The following is a 16,573-nucleotide window of genomic DNA, read 5'->3' on the forward strand; positions in this document are numbered from 1 at the left end:
AGCGAAGGGAGTGACGAAGACCTAGCAAGCGTTGCGTCAAGATCTTACAGCGACGGCGAATCCCGCGACATTGCAGTTCATTCAAACTCACGGAAGAAGAAGAAGAGATTAAGAAGGCATCTTACCGCCCGAGATCGAGCGGTAACCAAGCGAAGAAAGCAATTGCCTCATCGATTATCCTCGCGTCGCCACAACTCTTCTAGACGCAGAAATGAAGAATCATTGAACGTTCAGGATTCGTCAGTAGAATCCGAGCACGAGAAGGGATCTCATTATTCATTCGCATCAGACTCTGATGCTAGCAGCCAAAATTCGTCCGATTCGGAAACAGAAGGATGCGACGGAGGTGACATCGCTCCTCAAGACGAATTAGTGGACGTACCGGATCTGGATGTGACGGCTTTCGACAGCTGGGATGCGTTGGAGTCGTATCTGAAGGCATACAGCAGGAAAACATTCCAGGTTTGTGCTGCTCAGACTGTGAAACAGTCTGAGACTGTGAAACAGTTTCTGAAATCGTGCTAAATTCTTACTGTGATCAGATTTACACCATTCGAACAAACACTCTAGTGCGGACAAGAAACGCTAGAATGCAGAGAAATATGTCTGCTTTCAAGCCAGTCCCTGAGGAGTTTAAGTTCTACAATAAAACCTACGTATTTGTCCTTCTTTTCGTTGAGGTCCAGCTTTATGGAGTGCATGTCACTGGACTGGACAGTGAAAGCGGTATCAGACAAGCGATGGAATTCTTCCGGTACAGATACTTAAGTCTTATATTATCGTCAATGTAAGCTTTTTTGTAGTTATTTTTTTGTCAATGATTCTTTCTAAAAAAAATGATATCGACCGGTGTGCATACATATGAAAGGCTTTACGAAGCAGGGAGTGACATTGCGGCGAGGCGAATACTGCGGTGAAGCCGCTTGAGTGGTGCTTAGATAAGTTTAAAAAGTCGAGTTGCCGCCACACTCACCGGCAATCACTCTGGTTTTTTTCATACGTTCTTGTACCCGAAGATGCACTTGTTTTGGTCGCTAACGTGCTAGCCTTTCCGACCACATGGATCAGCAATCTGCGCGAAGAGAACATAATATAGCCGAGACTGTGCATCGGCTGCACAGTCTAAATTTGAGACTGTGCAGGTAGTCTCTGCCAAGAATCCAAGGTCTATGCTTACTTGATATCCTTTGGGATCTTAGGAGGTCCACCCTTTTCAGTTTCTGGGTGGAGTCTGTATTACCAATTAACACGCACCCCATTTCTAGCTGCTAGTCGCTATACATATGGACTAGCTACTGCACCTAGCTATCTTGAGACGAACATTGTTCAGTGGTGGAGTTCTGACCCAAAAGTGGCCTGTCAGCCACGAATTCCGTGACCTTCGTAATGAAGCACCGCTGGACTAAAATCTCGCTTTGGATTGGCTGAATAGCTTGGAAGCCATCAAAATGTCGCGGGCCGACCTTGGCCGACTTGGCCTTCCCATTGCCGAATTTGCTTGGGCTGCATCACTTCAATTCGCCAGTCGAGCACAACCAAACCATGGGCATTTCTCCCACTGTGACAACGTGCAGCACGCCGATCATCAACTTTTCGAGCTATTACCGTAAACGTGCGGCCTCTGTGGAGCTTTCTGAGGCCACAGCGTGGTTAGAGCACCTCCAGCTCGATATGTGCGCTGTCACCAGTGCCAGCGCCACAGGCACTAAAGTGCAGTATGAGATACAGGCGAGCTACTCGCCTCCCCGCTGCGGCAGCCGCTGCCAGGACCCGGAGCTGGTCTGGACGGTCAGCCGCCCATTTGAGGCTTACAGACGCTTCCGCAAGCAGGCCTGCAGCCGGGCCATATGTGCCCTGCCGAGTGCAAGTGGCTCTATGCTGTGGTGAAGAATCATTTTCCCAAACTCAAATTGCTCTCTTCCAACTCGCCCCGAACGGTGGAGGCCAGGAGACAGGCACTCATCCGCATGCTTCGCACGTTGCAGGCCTCTCTGGTCAACCGCGGAAATCAAGGCTGCAACGTGCTTGTCCAGAATGTGTGCAGAGAGTTTGCAACTTTCATCCTGGGTGACAATGCCAATCTGCCCGATGTGGTCATGGCGCTCAGTGGATGCAGCTCCGACCAAAGCACGCGCGACTCGTCTGCGAGTTTTATTTCCCATTGCAGCGACAACGAAGACTATTGTGAGGAAACCTCGCCGTTTGACGATCTGTATGCTTGCAGGAGCGGACGGGGATACTGCAAGTCCGAGTCAGGACAGTGAACTTCACTGTGAAGGGGGTTCGTGACCAAGAAATAACAGCGACATCAAGATCGCGCAACAAAAAGAATTCAGCACAACACCCGTGCCATTAGAGCACGAGTAGCTCAGCTAAGGGCTACCCCGGTCCACATGAGACCGGCAACTTACACGAGGTGGACCCTACAGAAAAAAAAACACACCAGGGAAAGTCGCGGAAGCAACCCACCCAAATGCAGGTGAGGGCTGAACAAGGCTGTAAAGCTGCGTGCTCTTGCGTGGGCATTGCAATGAACGTAGCATCTGTAGAATGGAAAAGTTACTAGTTTAATCCAGAATAAAGGGAGGTAAGTGCCTGCCAAAAATTGCACATTGCCGTCTGAAGTGCTCCAACGCCGGGTGGCAACTATGCTGTACACCAGCAGCATCGTAGATGCCGTCTTCTAATCGCCTCTCCTGCTGCGCATGCAAGTACATGTAGCTGTAGGTTATGGAGTGGCGACACGCAGCACGATGTGCCCACACGCATCACAATGTATTTACTGGCTAGTTAATGTGTTTTTCAGACTCTCCACGTGCCAAGACGCAGTTTGGGGGATTTCCCCATGTTTACAGTGCCGACGCGACGCTGTCGAGTGGTTTTCACGCGTTGTCTTATTCTAATGGCATTTATGATTGTCTGTAAATGGTGCTGGTGGTCTGGCAATGTTGCCCACTCAGTGCCGAGCTGGGCGAGGAAAGCAAATGGCGCCCACTTAAGGCAATGACTCCCCCGCAGCTGTACAAGTAATTGTAGCTAAATAGTGTCCAGAAAGCAAAAATAGATTTGATACATATCAGTTATGACCTTTTAAACCTGACAGCATTTTTTTAGCATTCTTCGTAATTGCACAAATCACCCGCATGTTTTTTAGAGATTCTTCACGAAAAAGTTGTCAGGGATCATGACTTATGATGCCATCGATTAACATCGACCAAGTGCGGGATCGGCAGACGTGCCGCTCAAGTCCAACCGTGGCTTCGTCGCGCATGCTCTGAACATGTGCAAATGTTTCGTGGCGCGGTCGCCTTAAAACCATCACGTTCGTGTCTAATCGTTACGACCGCCGGCTGCCCCCTCATATCCGTATTTCAGATTCTGACCCCCCCCCCACCACCATCGATGCTTCGAGCCATGCCGTCGTTCTCGCCAGGATCGCAGGCCTCCCCCGCCCTAAAAACGCTGCTGGACACGCCCATCGCTGAGCCCGAGATGGTGGTCTGGCTACGAGATCTCACGCTGGCCATGAGCATCCGCCACAAGCCCGATCAGGACGTCCGCTTCGAACTCACGGTGCGTCGGAAGCATCCAAAGTCTTCGCTCTCGATGGAAGCGGCCTCTTGGACCCAGAGCCGACCGTTTAACGACTACTATACGCTTCGCAAGAACCTCCTTCGCGAGCTGCAACCAGGACACAGCTGTTCAGCAGAGTGCAAATGGCTCTACAGTGTCGTGAAGCAGCATTTCCCAAAGACGCAGCCGAAATTTGCTCCTTGCGCGTTCAAAACCGATCGACAGAGAGTAGCTCTGCTCCGAGCGCTGACCACGATCCAGTCGACGTTAGTGACCCATGGTAATCGTGGCTGCAAGGTGTTGATGGGAGGCGTGCTGAACACCTTCTCGGCGTTCCTCGCATGTGACCGCACGTCCCTTTCGCGAGCGTCCCTTGCGCTGCCAGTGCCCTACCGTCAGGGGCTAATCAGTCTTCCTAATAGTTTGGGTAGAAAACTGGCGAGTCTTCGAACTCTCTCGCGTGGCCGCAGATAGAAGACAGCAGAGGAATTACTCATATCCTGCGGAAAGCATCAAAGACAAGTCCTAGTTAAAGCGAACGAAGCAAGCCTGGACACCCAGGAGTAACTCATGTACATACATGTACAGTATCAATGATTTAAAAACTGCATGTAGTACACTTGAAGCTGTTCTTCAGCTCAACTCGCTTCAACATGAGGTTGTATAGATTCTCGCATCCCATTTGTGGTGTGACCCAGACGTAGCCATAAGAAATCCACTACATGTACTTAAGTAATGTCTAAATAAATACTATTGTGAGAGCCGAACGACATGTGCATACACAGCGACATGAAGTGTATACAGTACTACGCGTCGACTATTCATGATTCATTAGCCGTGATCAGATCAGGTGAAGTCGACGCACAACATCCATTCGTTAGGCTGTACATACAATTAATTTACTTTGAAAGCGCAACGTAAAATTATTCATGCAGTTAGCAATGCAACTGCTAACTTTGCATGTTCTTCAGAGAGCGTTATGTAAGTCTACAGTAGTAATAGTTATCCTGAATCGAGAATTTTCGGCGGCGGTAAAGGTTGTTTGTCGTGTTTGTCCAGCCAATCGCAACATGTCGAGTGTCCAGACCTGGATTACAAGCGCGCGAAGCAAGCGCTGCTCGAGTCCCATCAACCGCAATTGATTCAGATCGTGTGTGCCGTGGAATTTGGTGGATTTGCCCGCGATGAACTGTACAGTAAACTATCCAGCGAGTGTTGTTTTCTCGCCTACGCTTGGGCGTCAACAGCTCTTCCACCGAGAGAGAAAATTGCTGCTCAGCGCTGGCTGGCTATGTGCAAAATCGCCGGAGCTGCAGCCTGCAAGTGCAGGCCACCGGTTGTCCAATTGGTGTGTGCCAGCAGCTAAAGCGGCTGTTAAAGCCGAGGCGTGCGGCGCCTCAACTCGAACAGACCATTTCAGAACTCGCCGTATAGAGCGATGACCTCTCCGGCCAAAATGTCAGCCACGCCGGCGCAACTACCAACGTACAACTCGTTTGCGTCGCGCAAGAGGTCTTCGCCGGCCGTCAAACCACTGCCCGAGGACGTGGCGTGGCTCAAGGACATCACGCTCGAGATGACAACGACCAATTCAATCCGCGCTGCTGTGAAGTATAACTTGCGTGTAGACTACCACCCGGCGGGTTTCACTGCCACACACTGGGACGTCAAGCGCACATTCGACCAGTACAAGGCGTTCCAGAAGCGTCTGCTGCGCCAGCTCCAGCCCAAGCACAGCTGCAAGGCAGAATGTCGCTGGCTCTACAACACTGTCAAGAAACACTATCCTAAGCCGACGCTACTAGGCTCACACTACCCGCCGATCGTCGATCAGCGTCGAAAAGCGTTGCTGCAACTGCTAACGACCGTACAAGCATCTGTGGTGAACCATGGCAATCGCAACTGCAAAGTTATGATGGAAGCCGTGAGTCAAGAGCTCGCTGTCTTTCTCGTGGGCGACGATACTCAGTGCGCCGACGACGTGACGCCGCCGATGACGCCTACTACAGCTTCGGAGCTGGAGACGCCCGCCAACTTGTTACCGTCTTTCACACCTACCGTCTCATCGGACGAAGGCGAGGATGAGGACGAGGACACCGTCAACTACGACGATGATTTGTTCACAGGCTGGAGCTTGCCGATGGAACATCTCACCCTCGACCGTACTATGAGCTCACCCGTGTAAGCCACGTATCTACTGTAGTATTTACCTAAAACTATTAAAGCAAGTAACTTATGCAACCACGATATCAAAATGTTCCTGGATTCTGGATTCTGCTACCTAAATCCCAATGAAGTGTTTGACGCTGATCCGGATGCCATGTATGACGTGGAGATCCCTAGAGCTGGTCGTACTGTAGCATCAAAGACGAGCTTTTTGCACAATTCCGCAGCAGAATGCGTGCGAGCTATTATTAATATAGCTACAGTTTTATACCTACTGTACTTGTATTAATACAGCCTCCAGATGGACGGGTGTTGCCACCACCACGTGTATTTAATAGAACTCGATGATTGAGTGAGGGTCTCTGCAGGCTGCACCAGAGTCTGCTGGTGCATGTGTTAATACATGTACAGCTTACTAAGCTGCTTAGGCACCGCATCGTCTCATCGACAACCGCGCGAAGCTCAAACTTGGAGGACGAAGCCATCCATCCGCTTGGTTTGCTGGAGCTTAGTAACGCAAAGGTAGGAAGGAACACGGCGTTGTTTCCGTCGTCGTTGGCGTTGTTACGAATGACAAGCAACAAGATGGGGTAAAGATTCGGAGCCCTCGGATGTTTGCAATGGAGCGGAGACCGACGAAGAAATAAGTCGTCGGTCAGGAGCCACGTCAGCGGCGTCGTTCTCGATCAGAATCTTGTGGCGCGCAGTGCAAGTCGCTGGCTCCGTCTCTCGCCTTGCTCGTCGACGATGTCGTCCGCTCGTGTAGCCAAACAACAATGGGCCGAAACGGCGATGTTGATGCAGTCCAACGTCGTGATGACTGGACGCAGCAGTTGAACAACAAGCTCGATTACGCGGCAATCATATTCAAACTGGGCGCCGATGTCTTACGTTTTGGGGTGGAGTTTTGCAGGTTGCCGCACTGACACCCTCGAATCATTTTGAAGCTTCTCTTCCGTCCTTCTCTCTTGTGGATACATGTACACTGTCAAATAAATTTTCCTTCTTACAAAACGTGAGTGAAATTGATCGTAACGCATGTTTTGTCCAATCGCATGCCGCAGTTCCGACCATTCGATCATTCAACGACCGGCTCATTCTACAACCAGTCACTACTGTAGAGTGAGAAGAAGTGAGGCCAACCGAAAAGCGCAGAAGGATCTAACAACTTTGCCCAACCGCAAAAAACAATTTTAGAAACAGGACAGCAGGCATTGCACCAATGGTGGGCGCTACGATCGAGAACTCGAGCAGTACCGCCAGCACCAGTAGCAGCAACAGCAACAGCAACAACAGTGGATGTGCCGGCTCGGCCCCCCGCTCGGCCGCGTGCCTCAGGCGTGCAGGACCCTTTGTCGTTCCCGATGCCGTGGCGTGGCTGGACCACTTGACCATGCAGCTTGAAACTGACACTGCAGGGGGCAAGACGCAGTACCAACTGACTATGAAGTACACACCCAACCAGCAGAAGCTCGAATCATGCGCCACGTGGACCGTTAGCCGCGGCTTCGACGAGTATCGGGCCTTCCAGAAACGGCTACTCAAGCGCATGCAGCGCGGGCACTCGTGTGGCGCCGAATGCAAGTGGCTTTACAAAGTGGTCAAGCACTATTTCCCTCAGAAGTCGCTGTTCTGCAACAATTGCCCCAAAGTGGTGGCGGCACGGCAACAGACACTTATCCGCTGTCTCACCACAGTACAGGCATCACTTGTAAACCGCGGCAATCAGAGCTGCCGGGTGCTAGCACACGACGTGGCTGCCGAGTTCAATCGCTTCGTGGTCAAAGGCATGAAGGACCTGGAGGCTAACGCCATAGCTGATGACTCGCGGTCGTTCGAACTCAGTGCCATCACACGCGATTCGCTGGACTCACTCGACTCGGAGAGCGAAGACGATAGTGACTCAGAGGACGAAGAGGAGGAGGAGGAGGAGAGTGACTGTGACGCCTGCCACAGTCGACACGTCGTGTGCCGTACCCACAGCAACCTCAAGGCATAGAGGCAAGTAGCAAGAGAAGTTGTAAACTAGATTTTATAGGCGTCGATCAGCCGTCCAAGGAAAAGTCATTGGAGACTTCCGGTTAAAGAAAATATCAACTTGGTGCAGGTCGCGTTTCAACCGCGCAATGCGTCAACTCACTGGGACATGAGAGCAAGATTACGACGTGAGAGGTTTACCACCCCGATAAATCTCATCATTGACAGCGCATGAAAAAAAAAACATTCTTGTCGCAGTCGAAGGCTGCCCATTTCAACGGATCTTTGAGCCCATGTATCGCTTTTAGCTTCTCCACTGAAAAGACGCCGAGTGGCTTCACTTGCACTCTTCCAACAATCATGGTAGGCTCTCGTCGCGTACGGAGGCGGTCCGTGCCAACTTGTCCATTCCTCCCGACGTATGTGGCGCTGCTAGAGCCGCTGCACCTGAGAATGCAATCCGCTCGCGACAGCAAGCGGCCTCTCTTCATCCTGCAAGTCCAACGACGCAGTATTTCCAACAATGACAGGCACAGCTCGGCCGGTAGCAACAACTACTGGAGCGCTCCACGTCCATTTGAGGAATTTGAGGCGCTGCACAAACGGATGATAATGGCACTTCAGCACGGCCATTTTTGCAACGCGGGATGCCCATGGCTTTTCTCGTTCCTAACAAGTGAGTTCCCGAAAAAACACATTTTCCAGCGGAATTTCAGTCCGAAAACCGTCGAAACACGAAGAGAAAAGCTGCTGGAGCTGTTGACGTCCACGGTCGAGTTTCTACTGGACAGGAAAAACCACAAATGCACCGTGGCGACAATCGACGTTGCCAAGCTCTTGGTCGAGTTCCTTTACGGTGATGATACCGTCGCTCACTTCAGTGTGAAGTCGCTCTCTGAGTCGGAGACTTCCTCGTCGAGTAACAACTACAGTCAACTTCAAAGTCTAGGCGTTTGGTGTGAAGGTGGGGGAGACACAGGCAGCCACGACAACAATGCATGTAGTATGCTGAGTATCTGTGGCGTCTGCAACGGGTCCTTGGTCTGTCAAGTGAACGACAGACCGAGAATCAGTCGTGTCAATTCCAGTAGTCGCCGCCGATCCTCCGTCTACGAGACAGTGTTGCAGTGCGGCCACCAATTTCACGATGAATGCATCGTGCCCGTGCTACACGAGACGCTGCGCTGTCCGACCTGCCACCACTTAGAGATCCAGTAGCGATGATGGCAGAAAAGAAGAACTCAAAGGCAAAGGCAGAGGCTTAATAATAACGCCACAGCCCGATGACATGAACCCTTGTGGTAATCCCGAGCAGCTTCAGTTTGTCATGATCAAAACCAAAGTATCCAGCAACGAAGATTAACCACAGGCTAAAAAAGTGAATTTTTCGTCAGTTATGTGCATGTACCTTATATAGCAGTATTTGCTCACGATACAACGCTATCTGGCGCAAACAATACAGTTTCAAATTTAAAACGCCTTAATAATTCTAAGCTGCGATATTTTCGCATATAGCTCAATCACTTTTAATATAACTAGGCTGCAGCTGTAATATTCAAGTATACATAACAGCGTGGTATCATTGGCAAAAATATGTATCTGAAGCTAGTGCGACATCGTATTATCTATAATATATCTGGTTTTCGCGAAATCCTGGCCATTTAATTTGGAAAAAAGTCAAAGCACAGAGAGGAAGCTCAGATTCACTTGTCAATTACCAAGATGCCCAGTACAGCCAGCCAAGTGTTCGACCGCCTCAACCGACAGTGGGAGGACGAGACCTCCAACCTCATTGGCAAGTTGGAAAGTGAGGAAGATGAAGTGTCTCGCTGCTGTATTTGCACTTGTAGAGTACCTGATATTGTACTGGCGAGATGAAATGCAACACCAAACATTGCCCCTTCACAACTTCTCACCCAATTACCCAATTTATATAAGCTTTTTTTTGTTGGAAAGATAATGATTTCTTCTCTTAAGTAGTCATAATCATCCTTGAATATCTGCTCAAATTCACATGCTACACTTAATCGAAAAGTGCGTGTCTTTCGTTCCGCCCAAAAAATCGAGGCTATGTTCTTGACATACGGCATCAGATGTTTTGGTCCTTACAAACTTTAGTATTACAATCAACAATGCCCTTTTTACTCATTTCTATGCACATTTGATCCTAGGAAGTGGGGCTGTCGGCGATGCGTTTATCACTGCATGCAGCAATCCCTACGCTGCTCCTGTAGCTAAAACCAGCTTCTGCAGATGCGTTGCATTCCAAGCTGCATTCTGGCGTAAAGCTTGTCACTTAAGGCTTCTTTGTTTATTAAATATCGCAAGAAATGTTCTGTGCATGCATGATCAGCCGCAGACGTTTGAGCTTCCACCATTTTAATAAAAGACAAGAAAGTCAAACAACGTGTGCTTGTCTGTGATCTCTGTGCTACCCTGTTTCCATTGCGGGTCTGCCGGCATTAATCCGATAATTACTTTTGTATTTATGAGCAAAACAAAAAAATGGTGGTGCATTTCATCTCGCCAGTACAATAGTGTACCGGTATTTATAACAAAGATAAGGTATAGGGTGTCGTTGAAATAGACCGACTCTTGGGTAGAAGCCTCCATAATTTAATTTTTGGGTCACAAATGTAGCCAACTGTATTTCATAGGATCGTACTTATACCAGAAGTAGCATGAGATGCGAAAATACTAAAAACAGCAGGGTAAATGCAAAAAAACAAGCATGTGCTTTTCCAAGAATCATGTTTTCCGGAATAAGATGGAATTCGCATAAAATTAGATTTTATGCGAAATCAAGCACCATACGCTAAGACACACTTTTTGAGACTGTTATCTAATGGTCTGATTACACCGAGCGGCAAACGTTCACTCTTCACTCTGCATCATACGATGCAAATCACGTTCATTACTTTCACGTAGACAGACCTGAGATTGCAGCAATCCGGACGTCCTACACGGCCGCATAATCGCACACAACCAACGGACTCACGTGGCAAACACCTGCCCTTCATTGCCCAATTTGCCTCACAGCGACTTAGCTTACGACGGTTTTTCCACGATAGCAGTTAACAGTACACTTCACTACCTCTACCATTCAAAATGACGTCCCCACAGCCACCCGGAATGTTGTCTTCCAGCTCCTCCATGTCTATGGGCTCACGTCGCCGTCGTCGTCGTCGCGCCACCTTTACCGGTCCTCCGGGTACGCCCGTGAAGAGTCCCATGGCTTCTCCGACGTCAGTCCGCCCTCCGACCATCGCGTACCTCGACCAGTTCGAGTTGAACGTGACAGTCTCTAAAATCAAGGTCGATCACGGTAAGGACGTTCGCTACGACTTGGAAGTGACCCCCATCAGCGACAGTGGTCAGCAGTGGACTGTGAGCAGGCATTCCGAAATAATCATTGTATTGCTGCTTCAATACAATAGTTTACACTTAATTATTGATTTTTACAAATTGGATGACTTTGTCCAATTAGTTATTTTGTATTTACAACAAAGTACTTTATTTTTTCGTAAAATCTAGTTTTTTCTGCTTTGTTTTGCGTAAATACGGAGCTCTCCAGACAGAATCGAATGGCTGTTAGCAACGGTCGCTCAAAACGCGAACCTGAGGCGCTCGTCTATCATTTTTGATCTCACCATGGCTCTCGCCAACACCTTCACGACCAAGCAAGTCTGCAGCTACTTTTTTACTGCCAGCTTGGCGACTTCCAGTCGGCCACCATGAAGCTTCAAGACGACAACGTAACGCTTCTCGATGTGCGCGATATCTTTGATGCGCTCATCGAGAAGCATTCCGTTGTGAAAAAGTATCTTGCTGCCGACGCAAATACGTGGACTTCGAGCGAGCGTGCGTTGTAGCCCTGTCAGGCGCCGTGGACGAGCTGACGAACGACCAGGAGCTGATGCTGCAGCCATTTGAGACGGTACCCGCAATTACGACACCGGACACCAGGCACGGACGCCCACAGGGCTTTGCCGACAGAGTCTTGGCGACTAGAAAAAAGCGGCGCGGTGCAAAGAAGATATTTGATGGTGTGCTTTTCATCCCGCCGACGTCAAACACCGTGGAGCGTCTTTTAGTGTGGCGAAACATACTCTTTTCCACCATCGCCAGCGTATGCTGCCTATTCAGCTTGAAACCGTGTTGTTCCTGAAGATGAATCGGCCTTTCTGGGACGCAAACACTGTAGCAGCTATCGTGAACGCAAAGTAATGTGCAGTGCTGTACATCTAAGTAGTTAATTTTCCAATACACTACTATTGATGTCAATTATTTATTTCTTAAGTTGTAGTTTTTGTAGCAATAGCTTATTTTGGCATGGACCTTCACAGTCTGTGAGTCGCTCGTTTAAGGAGCTACAGAAGTTCCAGATTAAGCTGCTCGAGGTCATGCAACTCGGTCACTTGTGCCACGCCGGGTGTCCGTATCTGTATTCGATCATGAAGGGTCGGTTCCCGAAGGAGTGCTATCTGTACTCGTCCAGCTCCTACGTCATGAGCAAGCGTCGCCAAGCCATTGAAGAATGTTTCACGACACTCCTTGAAGCGCTTCGCAAGCGTGAGAACCACTCGTCCTGTAGCATTCTACCGGGGACAGTGGCGCTGGAATTCATCACGTTCCTGAACGAGGCCCTGCCAATCGACCACGAGTTCCGTTGGGAGAATTTCGTGAGCTTCTCTAAGACACCCAGTTGTAGCTCAACGTGGTACAGCACAGACGACAGCAGTCGCAGCCTCTCCACTCCGTCAGGCCTCTCAAGATGCTGGCAGTCGAGTAGTGACAACAGTCTCCAGTCGTTTCGATCAACTGGCAGCAACCAGAGTATGCTGCTGGACACATGCGGGTTGTGCCCCAGCGACGACGCGGCCAAGGGGGCGTTGACCACATGGAGCTGCGGCCACCGATTCCACGACCAGTGCGTCGTGACCAAGCTCAATGAGACGCTGGCGTGCCCCACCTGTGGCCAAAAGCTCTGAGCTGAGACCCAGCATTTCCGGCGTTTCATGTATTTTTATTAATACATTTTGCACTTTCACTTTGTCTGAGTTGCTCCATCGATCTTATCATCAGAGACAACTGTGTTCAAATACATCAAAGTCAAGGAGCATCATCCTCAAATTGGCGGGTATCACACACGCGCCTCAATTCCTTTTGCATCTGGCTAAGTATAAGCATAAGACTGGCTAGCAAAATGACCGTTTGTGATGACGCCAGCCTCTCAAATTGGAGAGAAGATTTTGTGCTACAACGAGCACCTTGTACTCTCCATTTTGACTCTTTCGAGCGAGAACGGGATCCCTGAATTATGAACGCCAAACGACTTCGCAAGAAGCGGTCGCTTCCTACCGGACCGATGCCGTCCCAAGTGGCGTGGCTCGAGGGTATTTCGATGAACGTGACGCCTCTCGTCTCCAGGCCCCGAAATTCCTGTCGGATCGACTATTTGCTCACGGTGACATGTGAAGGCCGCGAGGCAACAGAACTGTCCACCTGGCACTTGGTGCGCAGCTTCGACGAGTTTCGGTTCTTCCGCAAACGTTTGACAGCGAATTTGCAGCGTGGGCATTTCTGCCACGCCGAGTGTCCGTGGCTGTTCACGTTTCTAAAAAGCTACTTCCCCAAGTCTCAACTGGTCGGAAATTCGCTTACGAAAGTAGTGGAACGACGACGGAAATCGTTGACGCGCAGCTTGGCGACGATCCGCAGCTTCTTGCTGAACAGGTCGAATCATGTTTGTCCGTTGCTGATGAAGGGCATAGCGTTGGAGCTTCTGGAGCTTGTTGTGGGGAGCCACCAAGAAGCGGATCACGATCGACATGGAGACGTTCCCGAGTGGCTCCGACAACTACTGCAAAGATGGCAAGACGGAGAACTCGATCCGGAAGAATCTACGTGCTCGGAAGACACGCAGACCGATGACTCCAGTCAGGATAAGGACATTTGCTCGCTGTGTGACCGTCCGTTGGTGGGTCATCCTCGTACGGAAGAGATTGAAGGCGATCGGTGGTCTCAGATCGCTGCAGTCGAGCCTTTCTCGTCGCTAACCTGCGGCCACAATTTTCACGACGAATGCTTGCTTGGCAAGTTTAATGAAGCTCTTCAATGCCCAACCTGTGGCCGCAAAGAGGATTCATAAGCCGGTTCTGAAACGACCACGTATGGTGGGGTAAATGTGAACGGACTGGCACGCCAATGAAGCACAGTACTGTACTACTAAGGAGCTACATTATTAGAATGAAGTACATCCTTATCTTGCATCATCAGGAAGTTCCAAATTTGACGACAAAGGCTGAGAACAGCCCGTCGACCGTCGAGACTGGGCCCCAGTCTGGGGAGTCCAAAAAAATGCTTCGAATTTTTTGTACATGTAGCACTGTGCTACTAGCACAGCGCTAGGATATTTGTCAGGTTTTCAGTTCGCCTATCGCTTTTGCAATCCAAGAGAGTTGCTGCACCGCCACAGCTTCGGCATTTTGCGCGGATGTGCTCAAGTCAAATCTTGCGCAAGCTTGTGGTGCCTCCTTCAAGAAGATTTCCTTGGTCACCGCAGTATTCCACGATGCAGAGCGAGTATCGCCTCCAGTGGGGAGACCAGCAATGGAAACTGGAGGGCCACAATGTGGCTCTACGGTTCATGTCGATGTCATCGCAATCGATGCTGGCATAGTGTTCTGCAGCTCAAAAACAAAATGAAAACTGGATTTCGTCTGATTACGACGAGTGAGTACCAATACTGTACTTGATTGCCACACGCTCTACATGTACTTCGTGAGGAAGTTGGCGGTTGCAACACTGTTTGCCAACAGCACTCTATGGAAGTACAGTCGCAGCGAATGCATCAGTAAAGCTGGCGATTCATTCATCTTGCAAACAAAGACCGCAAATTACCAACGTAAACTGCACTTTGGTCGCTGCGTTGTGTGTGGGATCCAGGCGATGTAGGATGACGGCTTCTCCTATGGTCACAGTCGATCTGTGGCCAGATAAACCCCCTGAAAGGAACAAAGCGCCAACGCAAGGATTCAAAGGGCCATACAGTAACTCGAAAGACCTCACATCGCGGTGGTCATTCCTTCAAGTCTCTTTTCGATAAACCGCGTTTGTAATGATACGTCGTTCAGGCAAGAACGTCTCAATCTGCTGTTCTATTTCTAATCAGTTAGTAAGACCAAACGTTCTTAGTTCAGATGGGACTTCAATCTTTGGACGGAGACATTTTCCGACCTTGACTAAAAAAGCCAGACCCCCATCCACGCCGATAATTTTTTGCGTGGGCTCCGACCAAGTGACTTCGATGGCTGCTTCAGCGCTCGACCACGTACAATTTGAGTCCAGCTGGCTTGTCCAACCAAATGACACAGCACGTGAGCCACGCGCGAACCAATCCGAGTTCTCTTCACTCTGCAATTCGCTCCACTCGCGCTTTTTCGCTTCGGTGACGGAGCTCCGAAAACTTCGGCACCTATTGCAACAGTGCCAAATGGAAACTCAATCATCGCGTTCGCCACTGCAGCGCCACCCCAAGTGCTCGGCGCTCTATGCCAGCCGCCTTCGCCACAACTCGGAAGCTACGAAACCAACAGAGGTACTGACTGCAAGTGTCGCCTACTTGGCTAATGTGACGGTTGAAGTGACCACCAAGGCATTATTGACTCGAGACTCGTCAACATTTGCGCTCACAGTACACGACAACAAGTCCAGCTCAACGTGGCGCCATCTCCGATCCTATTCTGAGTGCCGAGCATTTCAGAGTCAAGTACTCAAGGTGTTGAGTCGCGGTCACTTATGTTTTGCCGAATGTCCTTGGCTCTACGCGTATGTGCAACGCGCTCTGCCTGTCGAGCGAACGGGTCACCACTTGTTTCGAGTTGCTGGCCACAGTCCCAAGCCTCGCGTCGTGGAGAACCAGCGTCAAGCGCTTGCCAGACTTTTCGCCACACTGCAACGAGTTTTGCTGAACCCGCTCAACCAGAAATGCACCGTTTTGATGCAACAAGTCGCACCCGAAGTGATTACATTTATCACCAACCGCAGTGGCGTGAACGCAGATATAGCTCTCAATTCTCCCACGAGTAACGGACCGTTGGCAAAAACGTTTTCCGAGTCGTTCATGTTTGAGATTGAAGAGGACACAAAATCAGATGACGAATCATTCGGACAGACTAGCACTTTGACCACTGCGAGTCTCGATGATCTGGACGAAAGTATTCCCGCTGAAGAAGACGCCACTATTGCCGCATTGGACAAAGTGGTGGCTGGCCAACGGGTGTGCTGTGCCATGTGTGCACTGCACAAAAGACGGTCCGACGAACAAGTTTTCGCGTGTTGGCGAGCGGAATCCATGAGCAGTCGGTTTATGAGGCTGCGAGCTGGAGCTGGTGCCGAGCGCATTTCCCTTGTGGCAAAACGCCAGTTGCCTACCCACTCAAACGAATCTCAAGTGAAAAATGGGTGGCAATCGCCAGCTCCGTCGCAACAAGCGATGTCGCCACTGGAACCATTGGCAGTTCTTGGCGATCGAGTATCGGAGGACATGGTGATAGTAACAACAGAACACGAAGGCACACCAACGGAACCTTTCCCAGGATCTCCATGCACTCCTCCAGTCCCTGGAACTCCAAGAGACTCGGTTGCTTCGGCGTCGTCTGTGTGCCAAATCGATCTCGAAATGCTCGACGATTGGTGCCTTTCGAATGCAATTCCGTCGCCAGAGCAGCAGCAGACTGCGCCTCCTGCAAAGTCGTCAGGACTCGAGAGAATTCGTCGGATGCCACGTCGCTCGCTGCTCGTGCTCAACTCGCTCCGCAGCAAGTTCACGACACGAAAGCACTGCGTTATTTAA

General features: G+C 50.1%; 8 protein-coding genes across 8 annotated transcripts; all 8 read left to right on the forward strand.

The window, feature by feature from the left end:
* Positions 1–1,542: 1,542 nt before the first annotated feature.
* PITG_15539 (uncharacterized protein) lies at positions 1,543–2,605 on the forward strand (the record flags this gene model as incomplete). Its single annotated transcript, XM_002897647.1, has 2 exons — positions 1,543–1,788; positions 1,839–2,605. 2 exons carry the CDS (start codon positions 1,543–1,545, stop codon positions 2,262–2,264), a joined length of 672 nt encoding a protein of 223 aa, XP_002897693.1.
* Positions 2,606–3,525: 920 nt separating this feature from the next.
* Positions 3,526–4,047, forward strand: PITG_15540 (uncharacterized protein; the record flags this gene model as incomplete). The annotated part of the gene is made up of 1 exon (XM_002897648.1): positions 3,526–4,047. The coding sequence occupies one exon, from the start codon at positions 3,526–3,528 to the stop codon at positions 4,045–4,047; it is 522 nt and encodes a 173-aa protein (XP_002897694.1).
* Positions 4,048–5,029: 982 nt separating this feature from the next.
* PITG_15541 (uncharacterized protein) lies at positions 5,030–5,807 on the forward strand (the record flags this gene model as incomplete). The annotated part of the gene is made up of 1 exon (XM_002897649.1): positions 5,030–5,807. The coding sequence occupies one exon, from the start codon at positions 5,030–5,032 to the stop codon at positions 5,756–5,758; it is 729 nt and encodes a 242-aa protein (XP_002897695.1).
* A 1,126-nt stretch (positions 5,808–6,933) lies between these two features.
* PITG_15542 (uncharacterized protein) lies at positions 6,934–7,738 on the forward strand (the record flags this gene model as incomplete). The annotated part of the gene is made up of 1 exon (XM_002897650.1): positions 6,934–7,738. The coding sequence occupies one exon, from the start codon at positions 6,962–6,964 to the stop codon at positions 7,736–7,738; it is 777 nt and encodes a 258-aa protein (XP_002897696.1).
* A 24-nt stretch (positions 7,739–7,762) lies between these two features.
* On the forward strand, positions 7,763–9,032 carry PITG_15543 (uncharacterized protein; the record flags this gene model as incomplete). The annotated part of the gene is made up of 1 exon (XM_002897651.1): positions 7,763–9,032. One exon carries the CDS (start codon positions 8,077–8,079, stop codon positions 8,932–8,934), a length of 858 nt encoding a protein of 285 aa, XP_002897697.1.
* A 3,087-nt stretch (positions 9,033–12,119) lies between these two features.
* PITG_15544 (uncharacterized protein) lies at positions 12,120–12,707 on the forward strand (the record flags this gene model as incomplete). Its single annotated transcript, XM_002897652.1, has 1 exon — positions 12,120–12,707. One exon carries the CDS (start codon positions 12,120–12,122, stop codon positions 12,705–12,707), a length of 588 nt encoding a protein of 195 aa, XP_002897698.1.
* A 329-nt stretch (positions 12,708–13,036) lies between these two features.
* PITG_15545 (uncharacterized protein) lies at positions 13,037–13,867 on the forward strand (the record flags this gene model as incomplete). The annotated part of the gene is made up of 1 exon (XM_002897653.1): positions 13,037–13,867. The coding sequence occupies one exon, from the start codon at positions 13,037–13,039 to the stop codon at positions 13,865–13,867; it is 831 nt and encodes a 276-aa protein (XP_002897699.1).
* A 1,344-nt stretch (positions 13,868–15,211) lies between these two features.
* Positions 15,212–16,573, forward strand: PITG_15546 (uncharacterized protein; the record flags this gene model as incomplete). Its single annotated transcript, XM_002897654.1, has 1 exon — positions 15,212–16,573. One exon carries the CDS (start codon positions 15,212–15,214, stop codon positions 16,571–16,573), a length of 1,362 nt encoding a protein of 453 aa, XP_002897700.1.

This window comes from Phytophthora infestans, genomic scaffold (assembly GCF_000142945.1).
Source record: "Phytophthora infestans T30-4 supercont1.42 genomic scaffold, whole genome shotgun sequence".
NCBI lineage: Eukaryota > Oomycota > Peronosporomycetes > Peronosporales > Peronosporaceae > Phytophthora > Phytophthora infestans.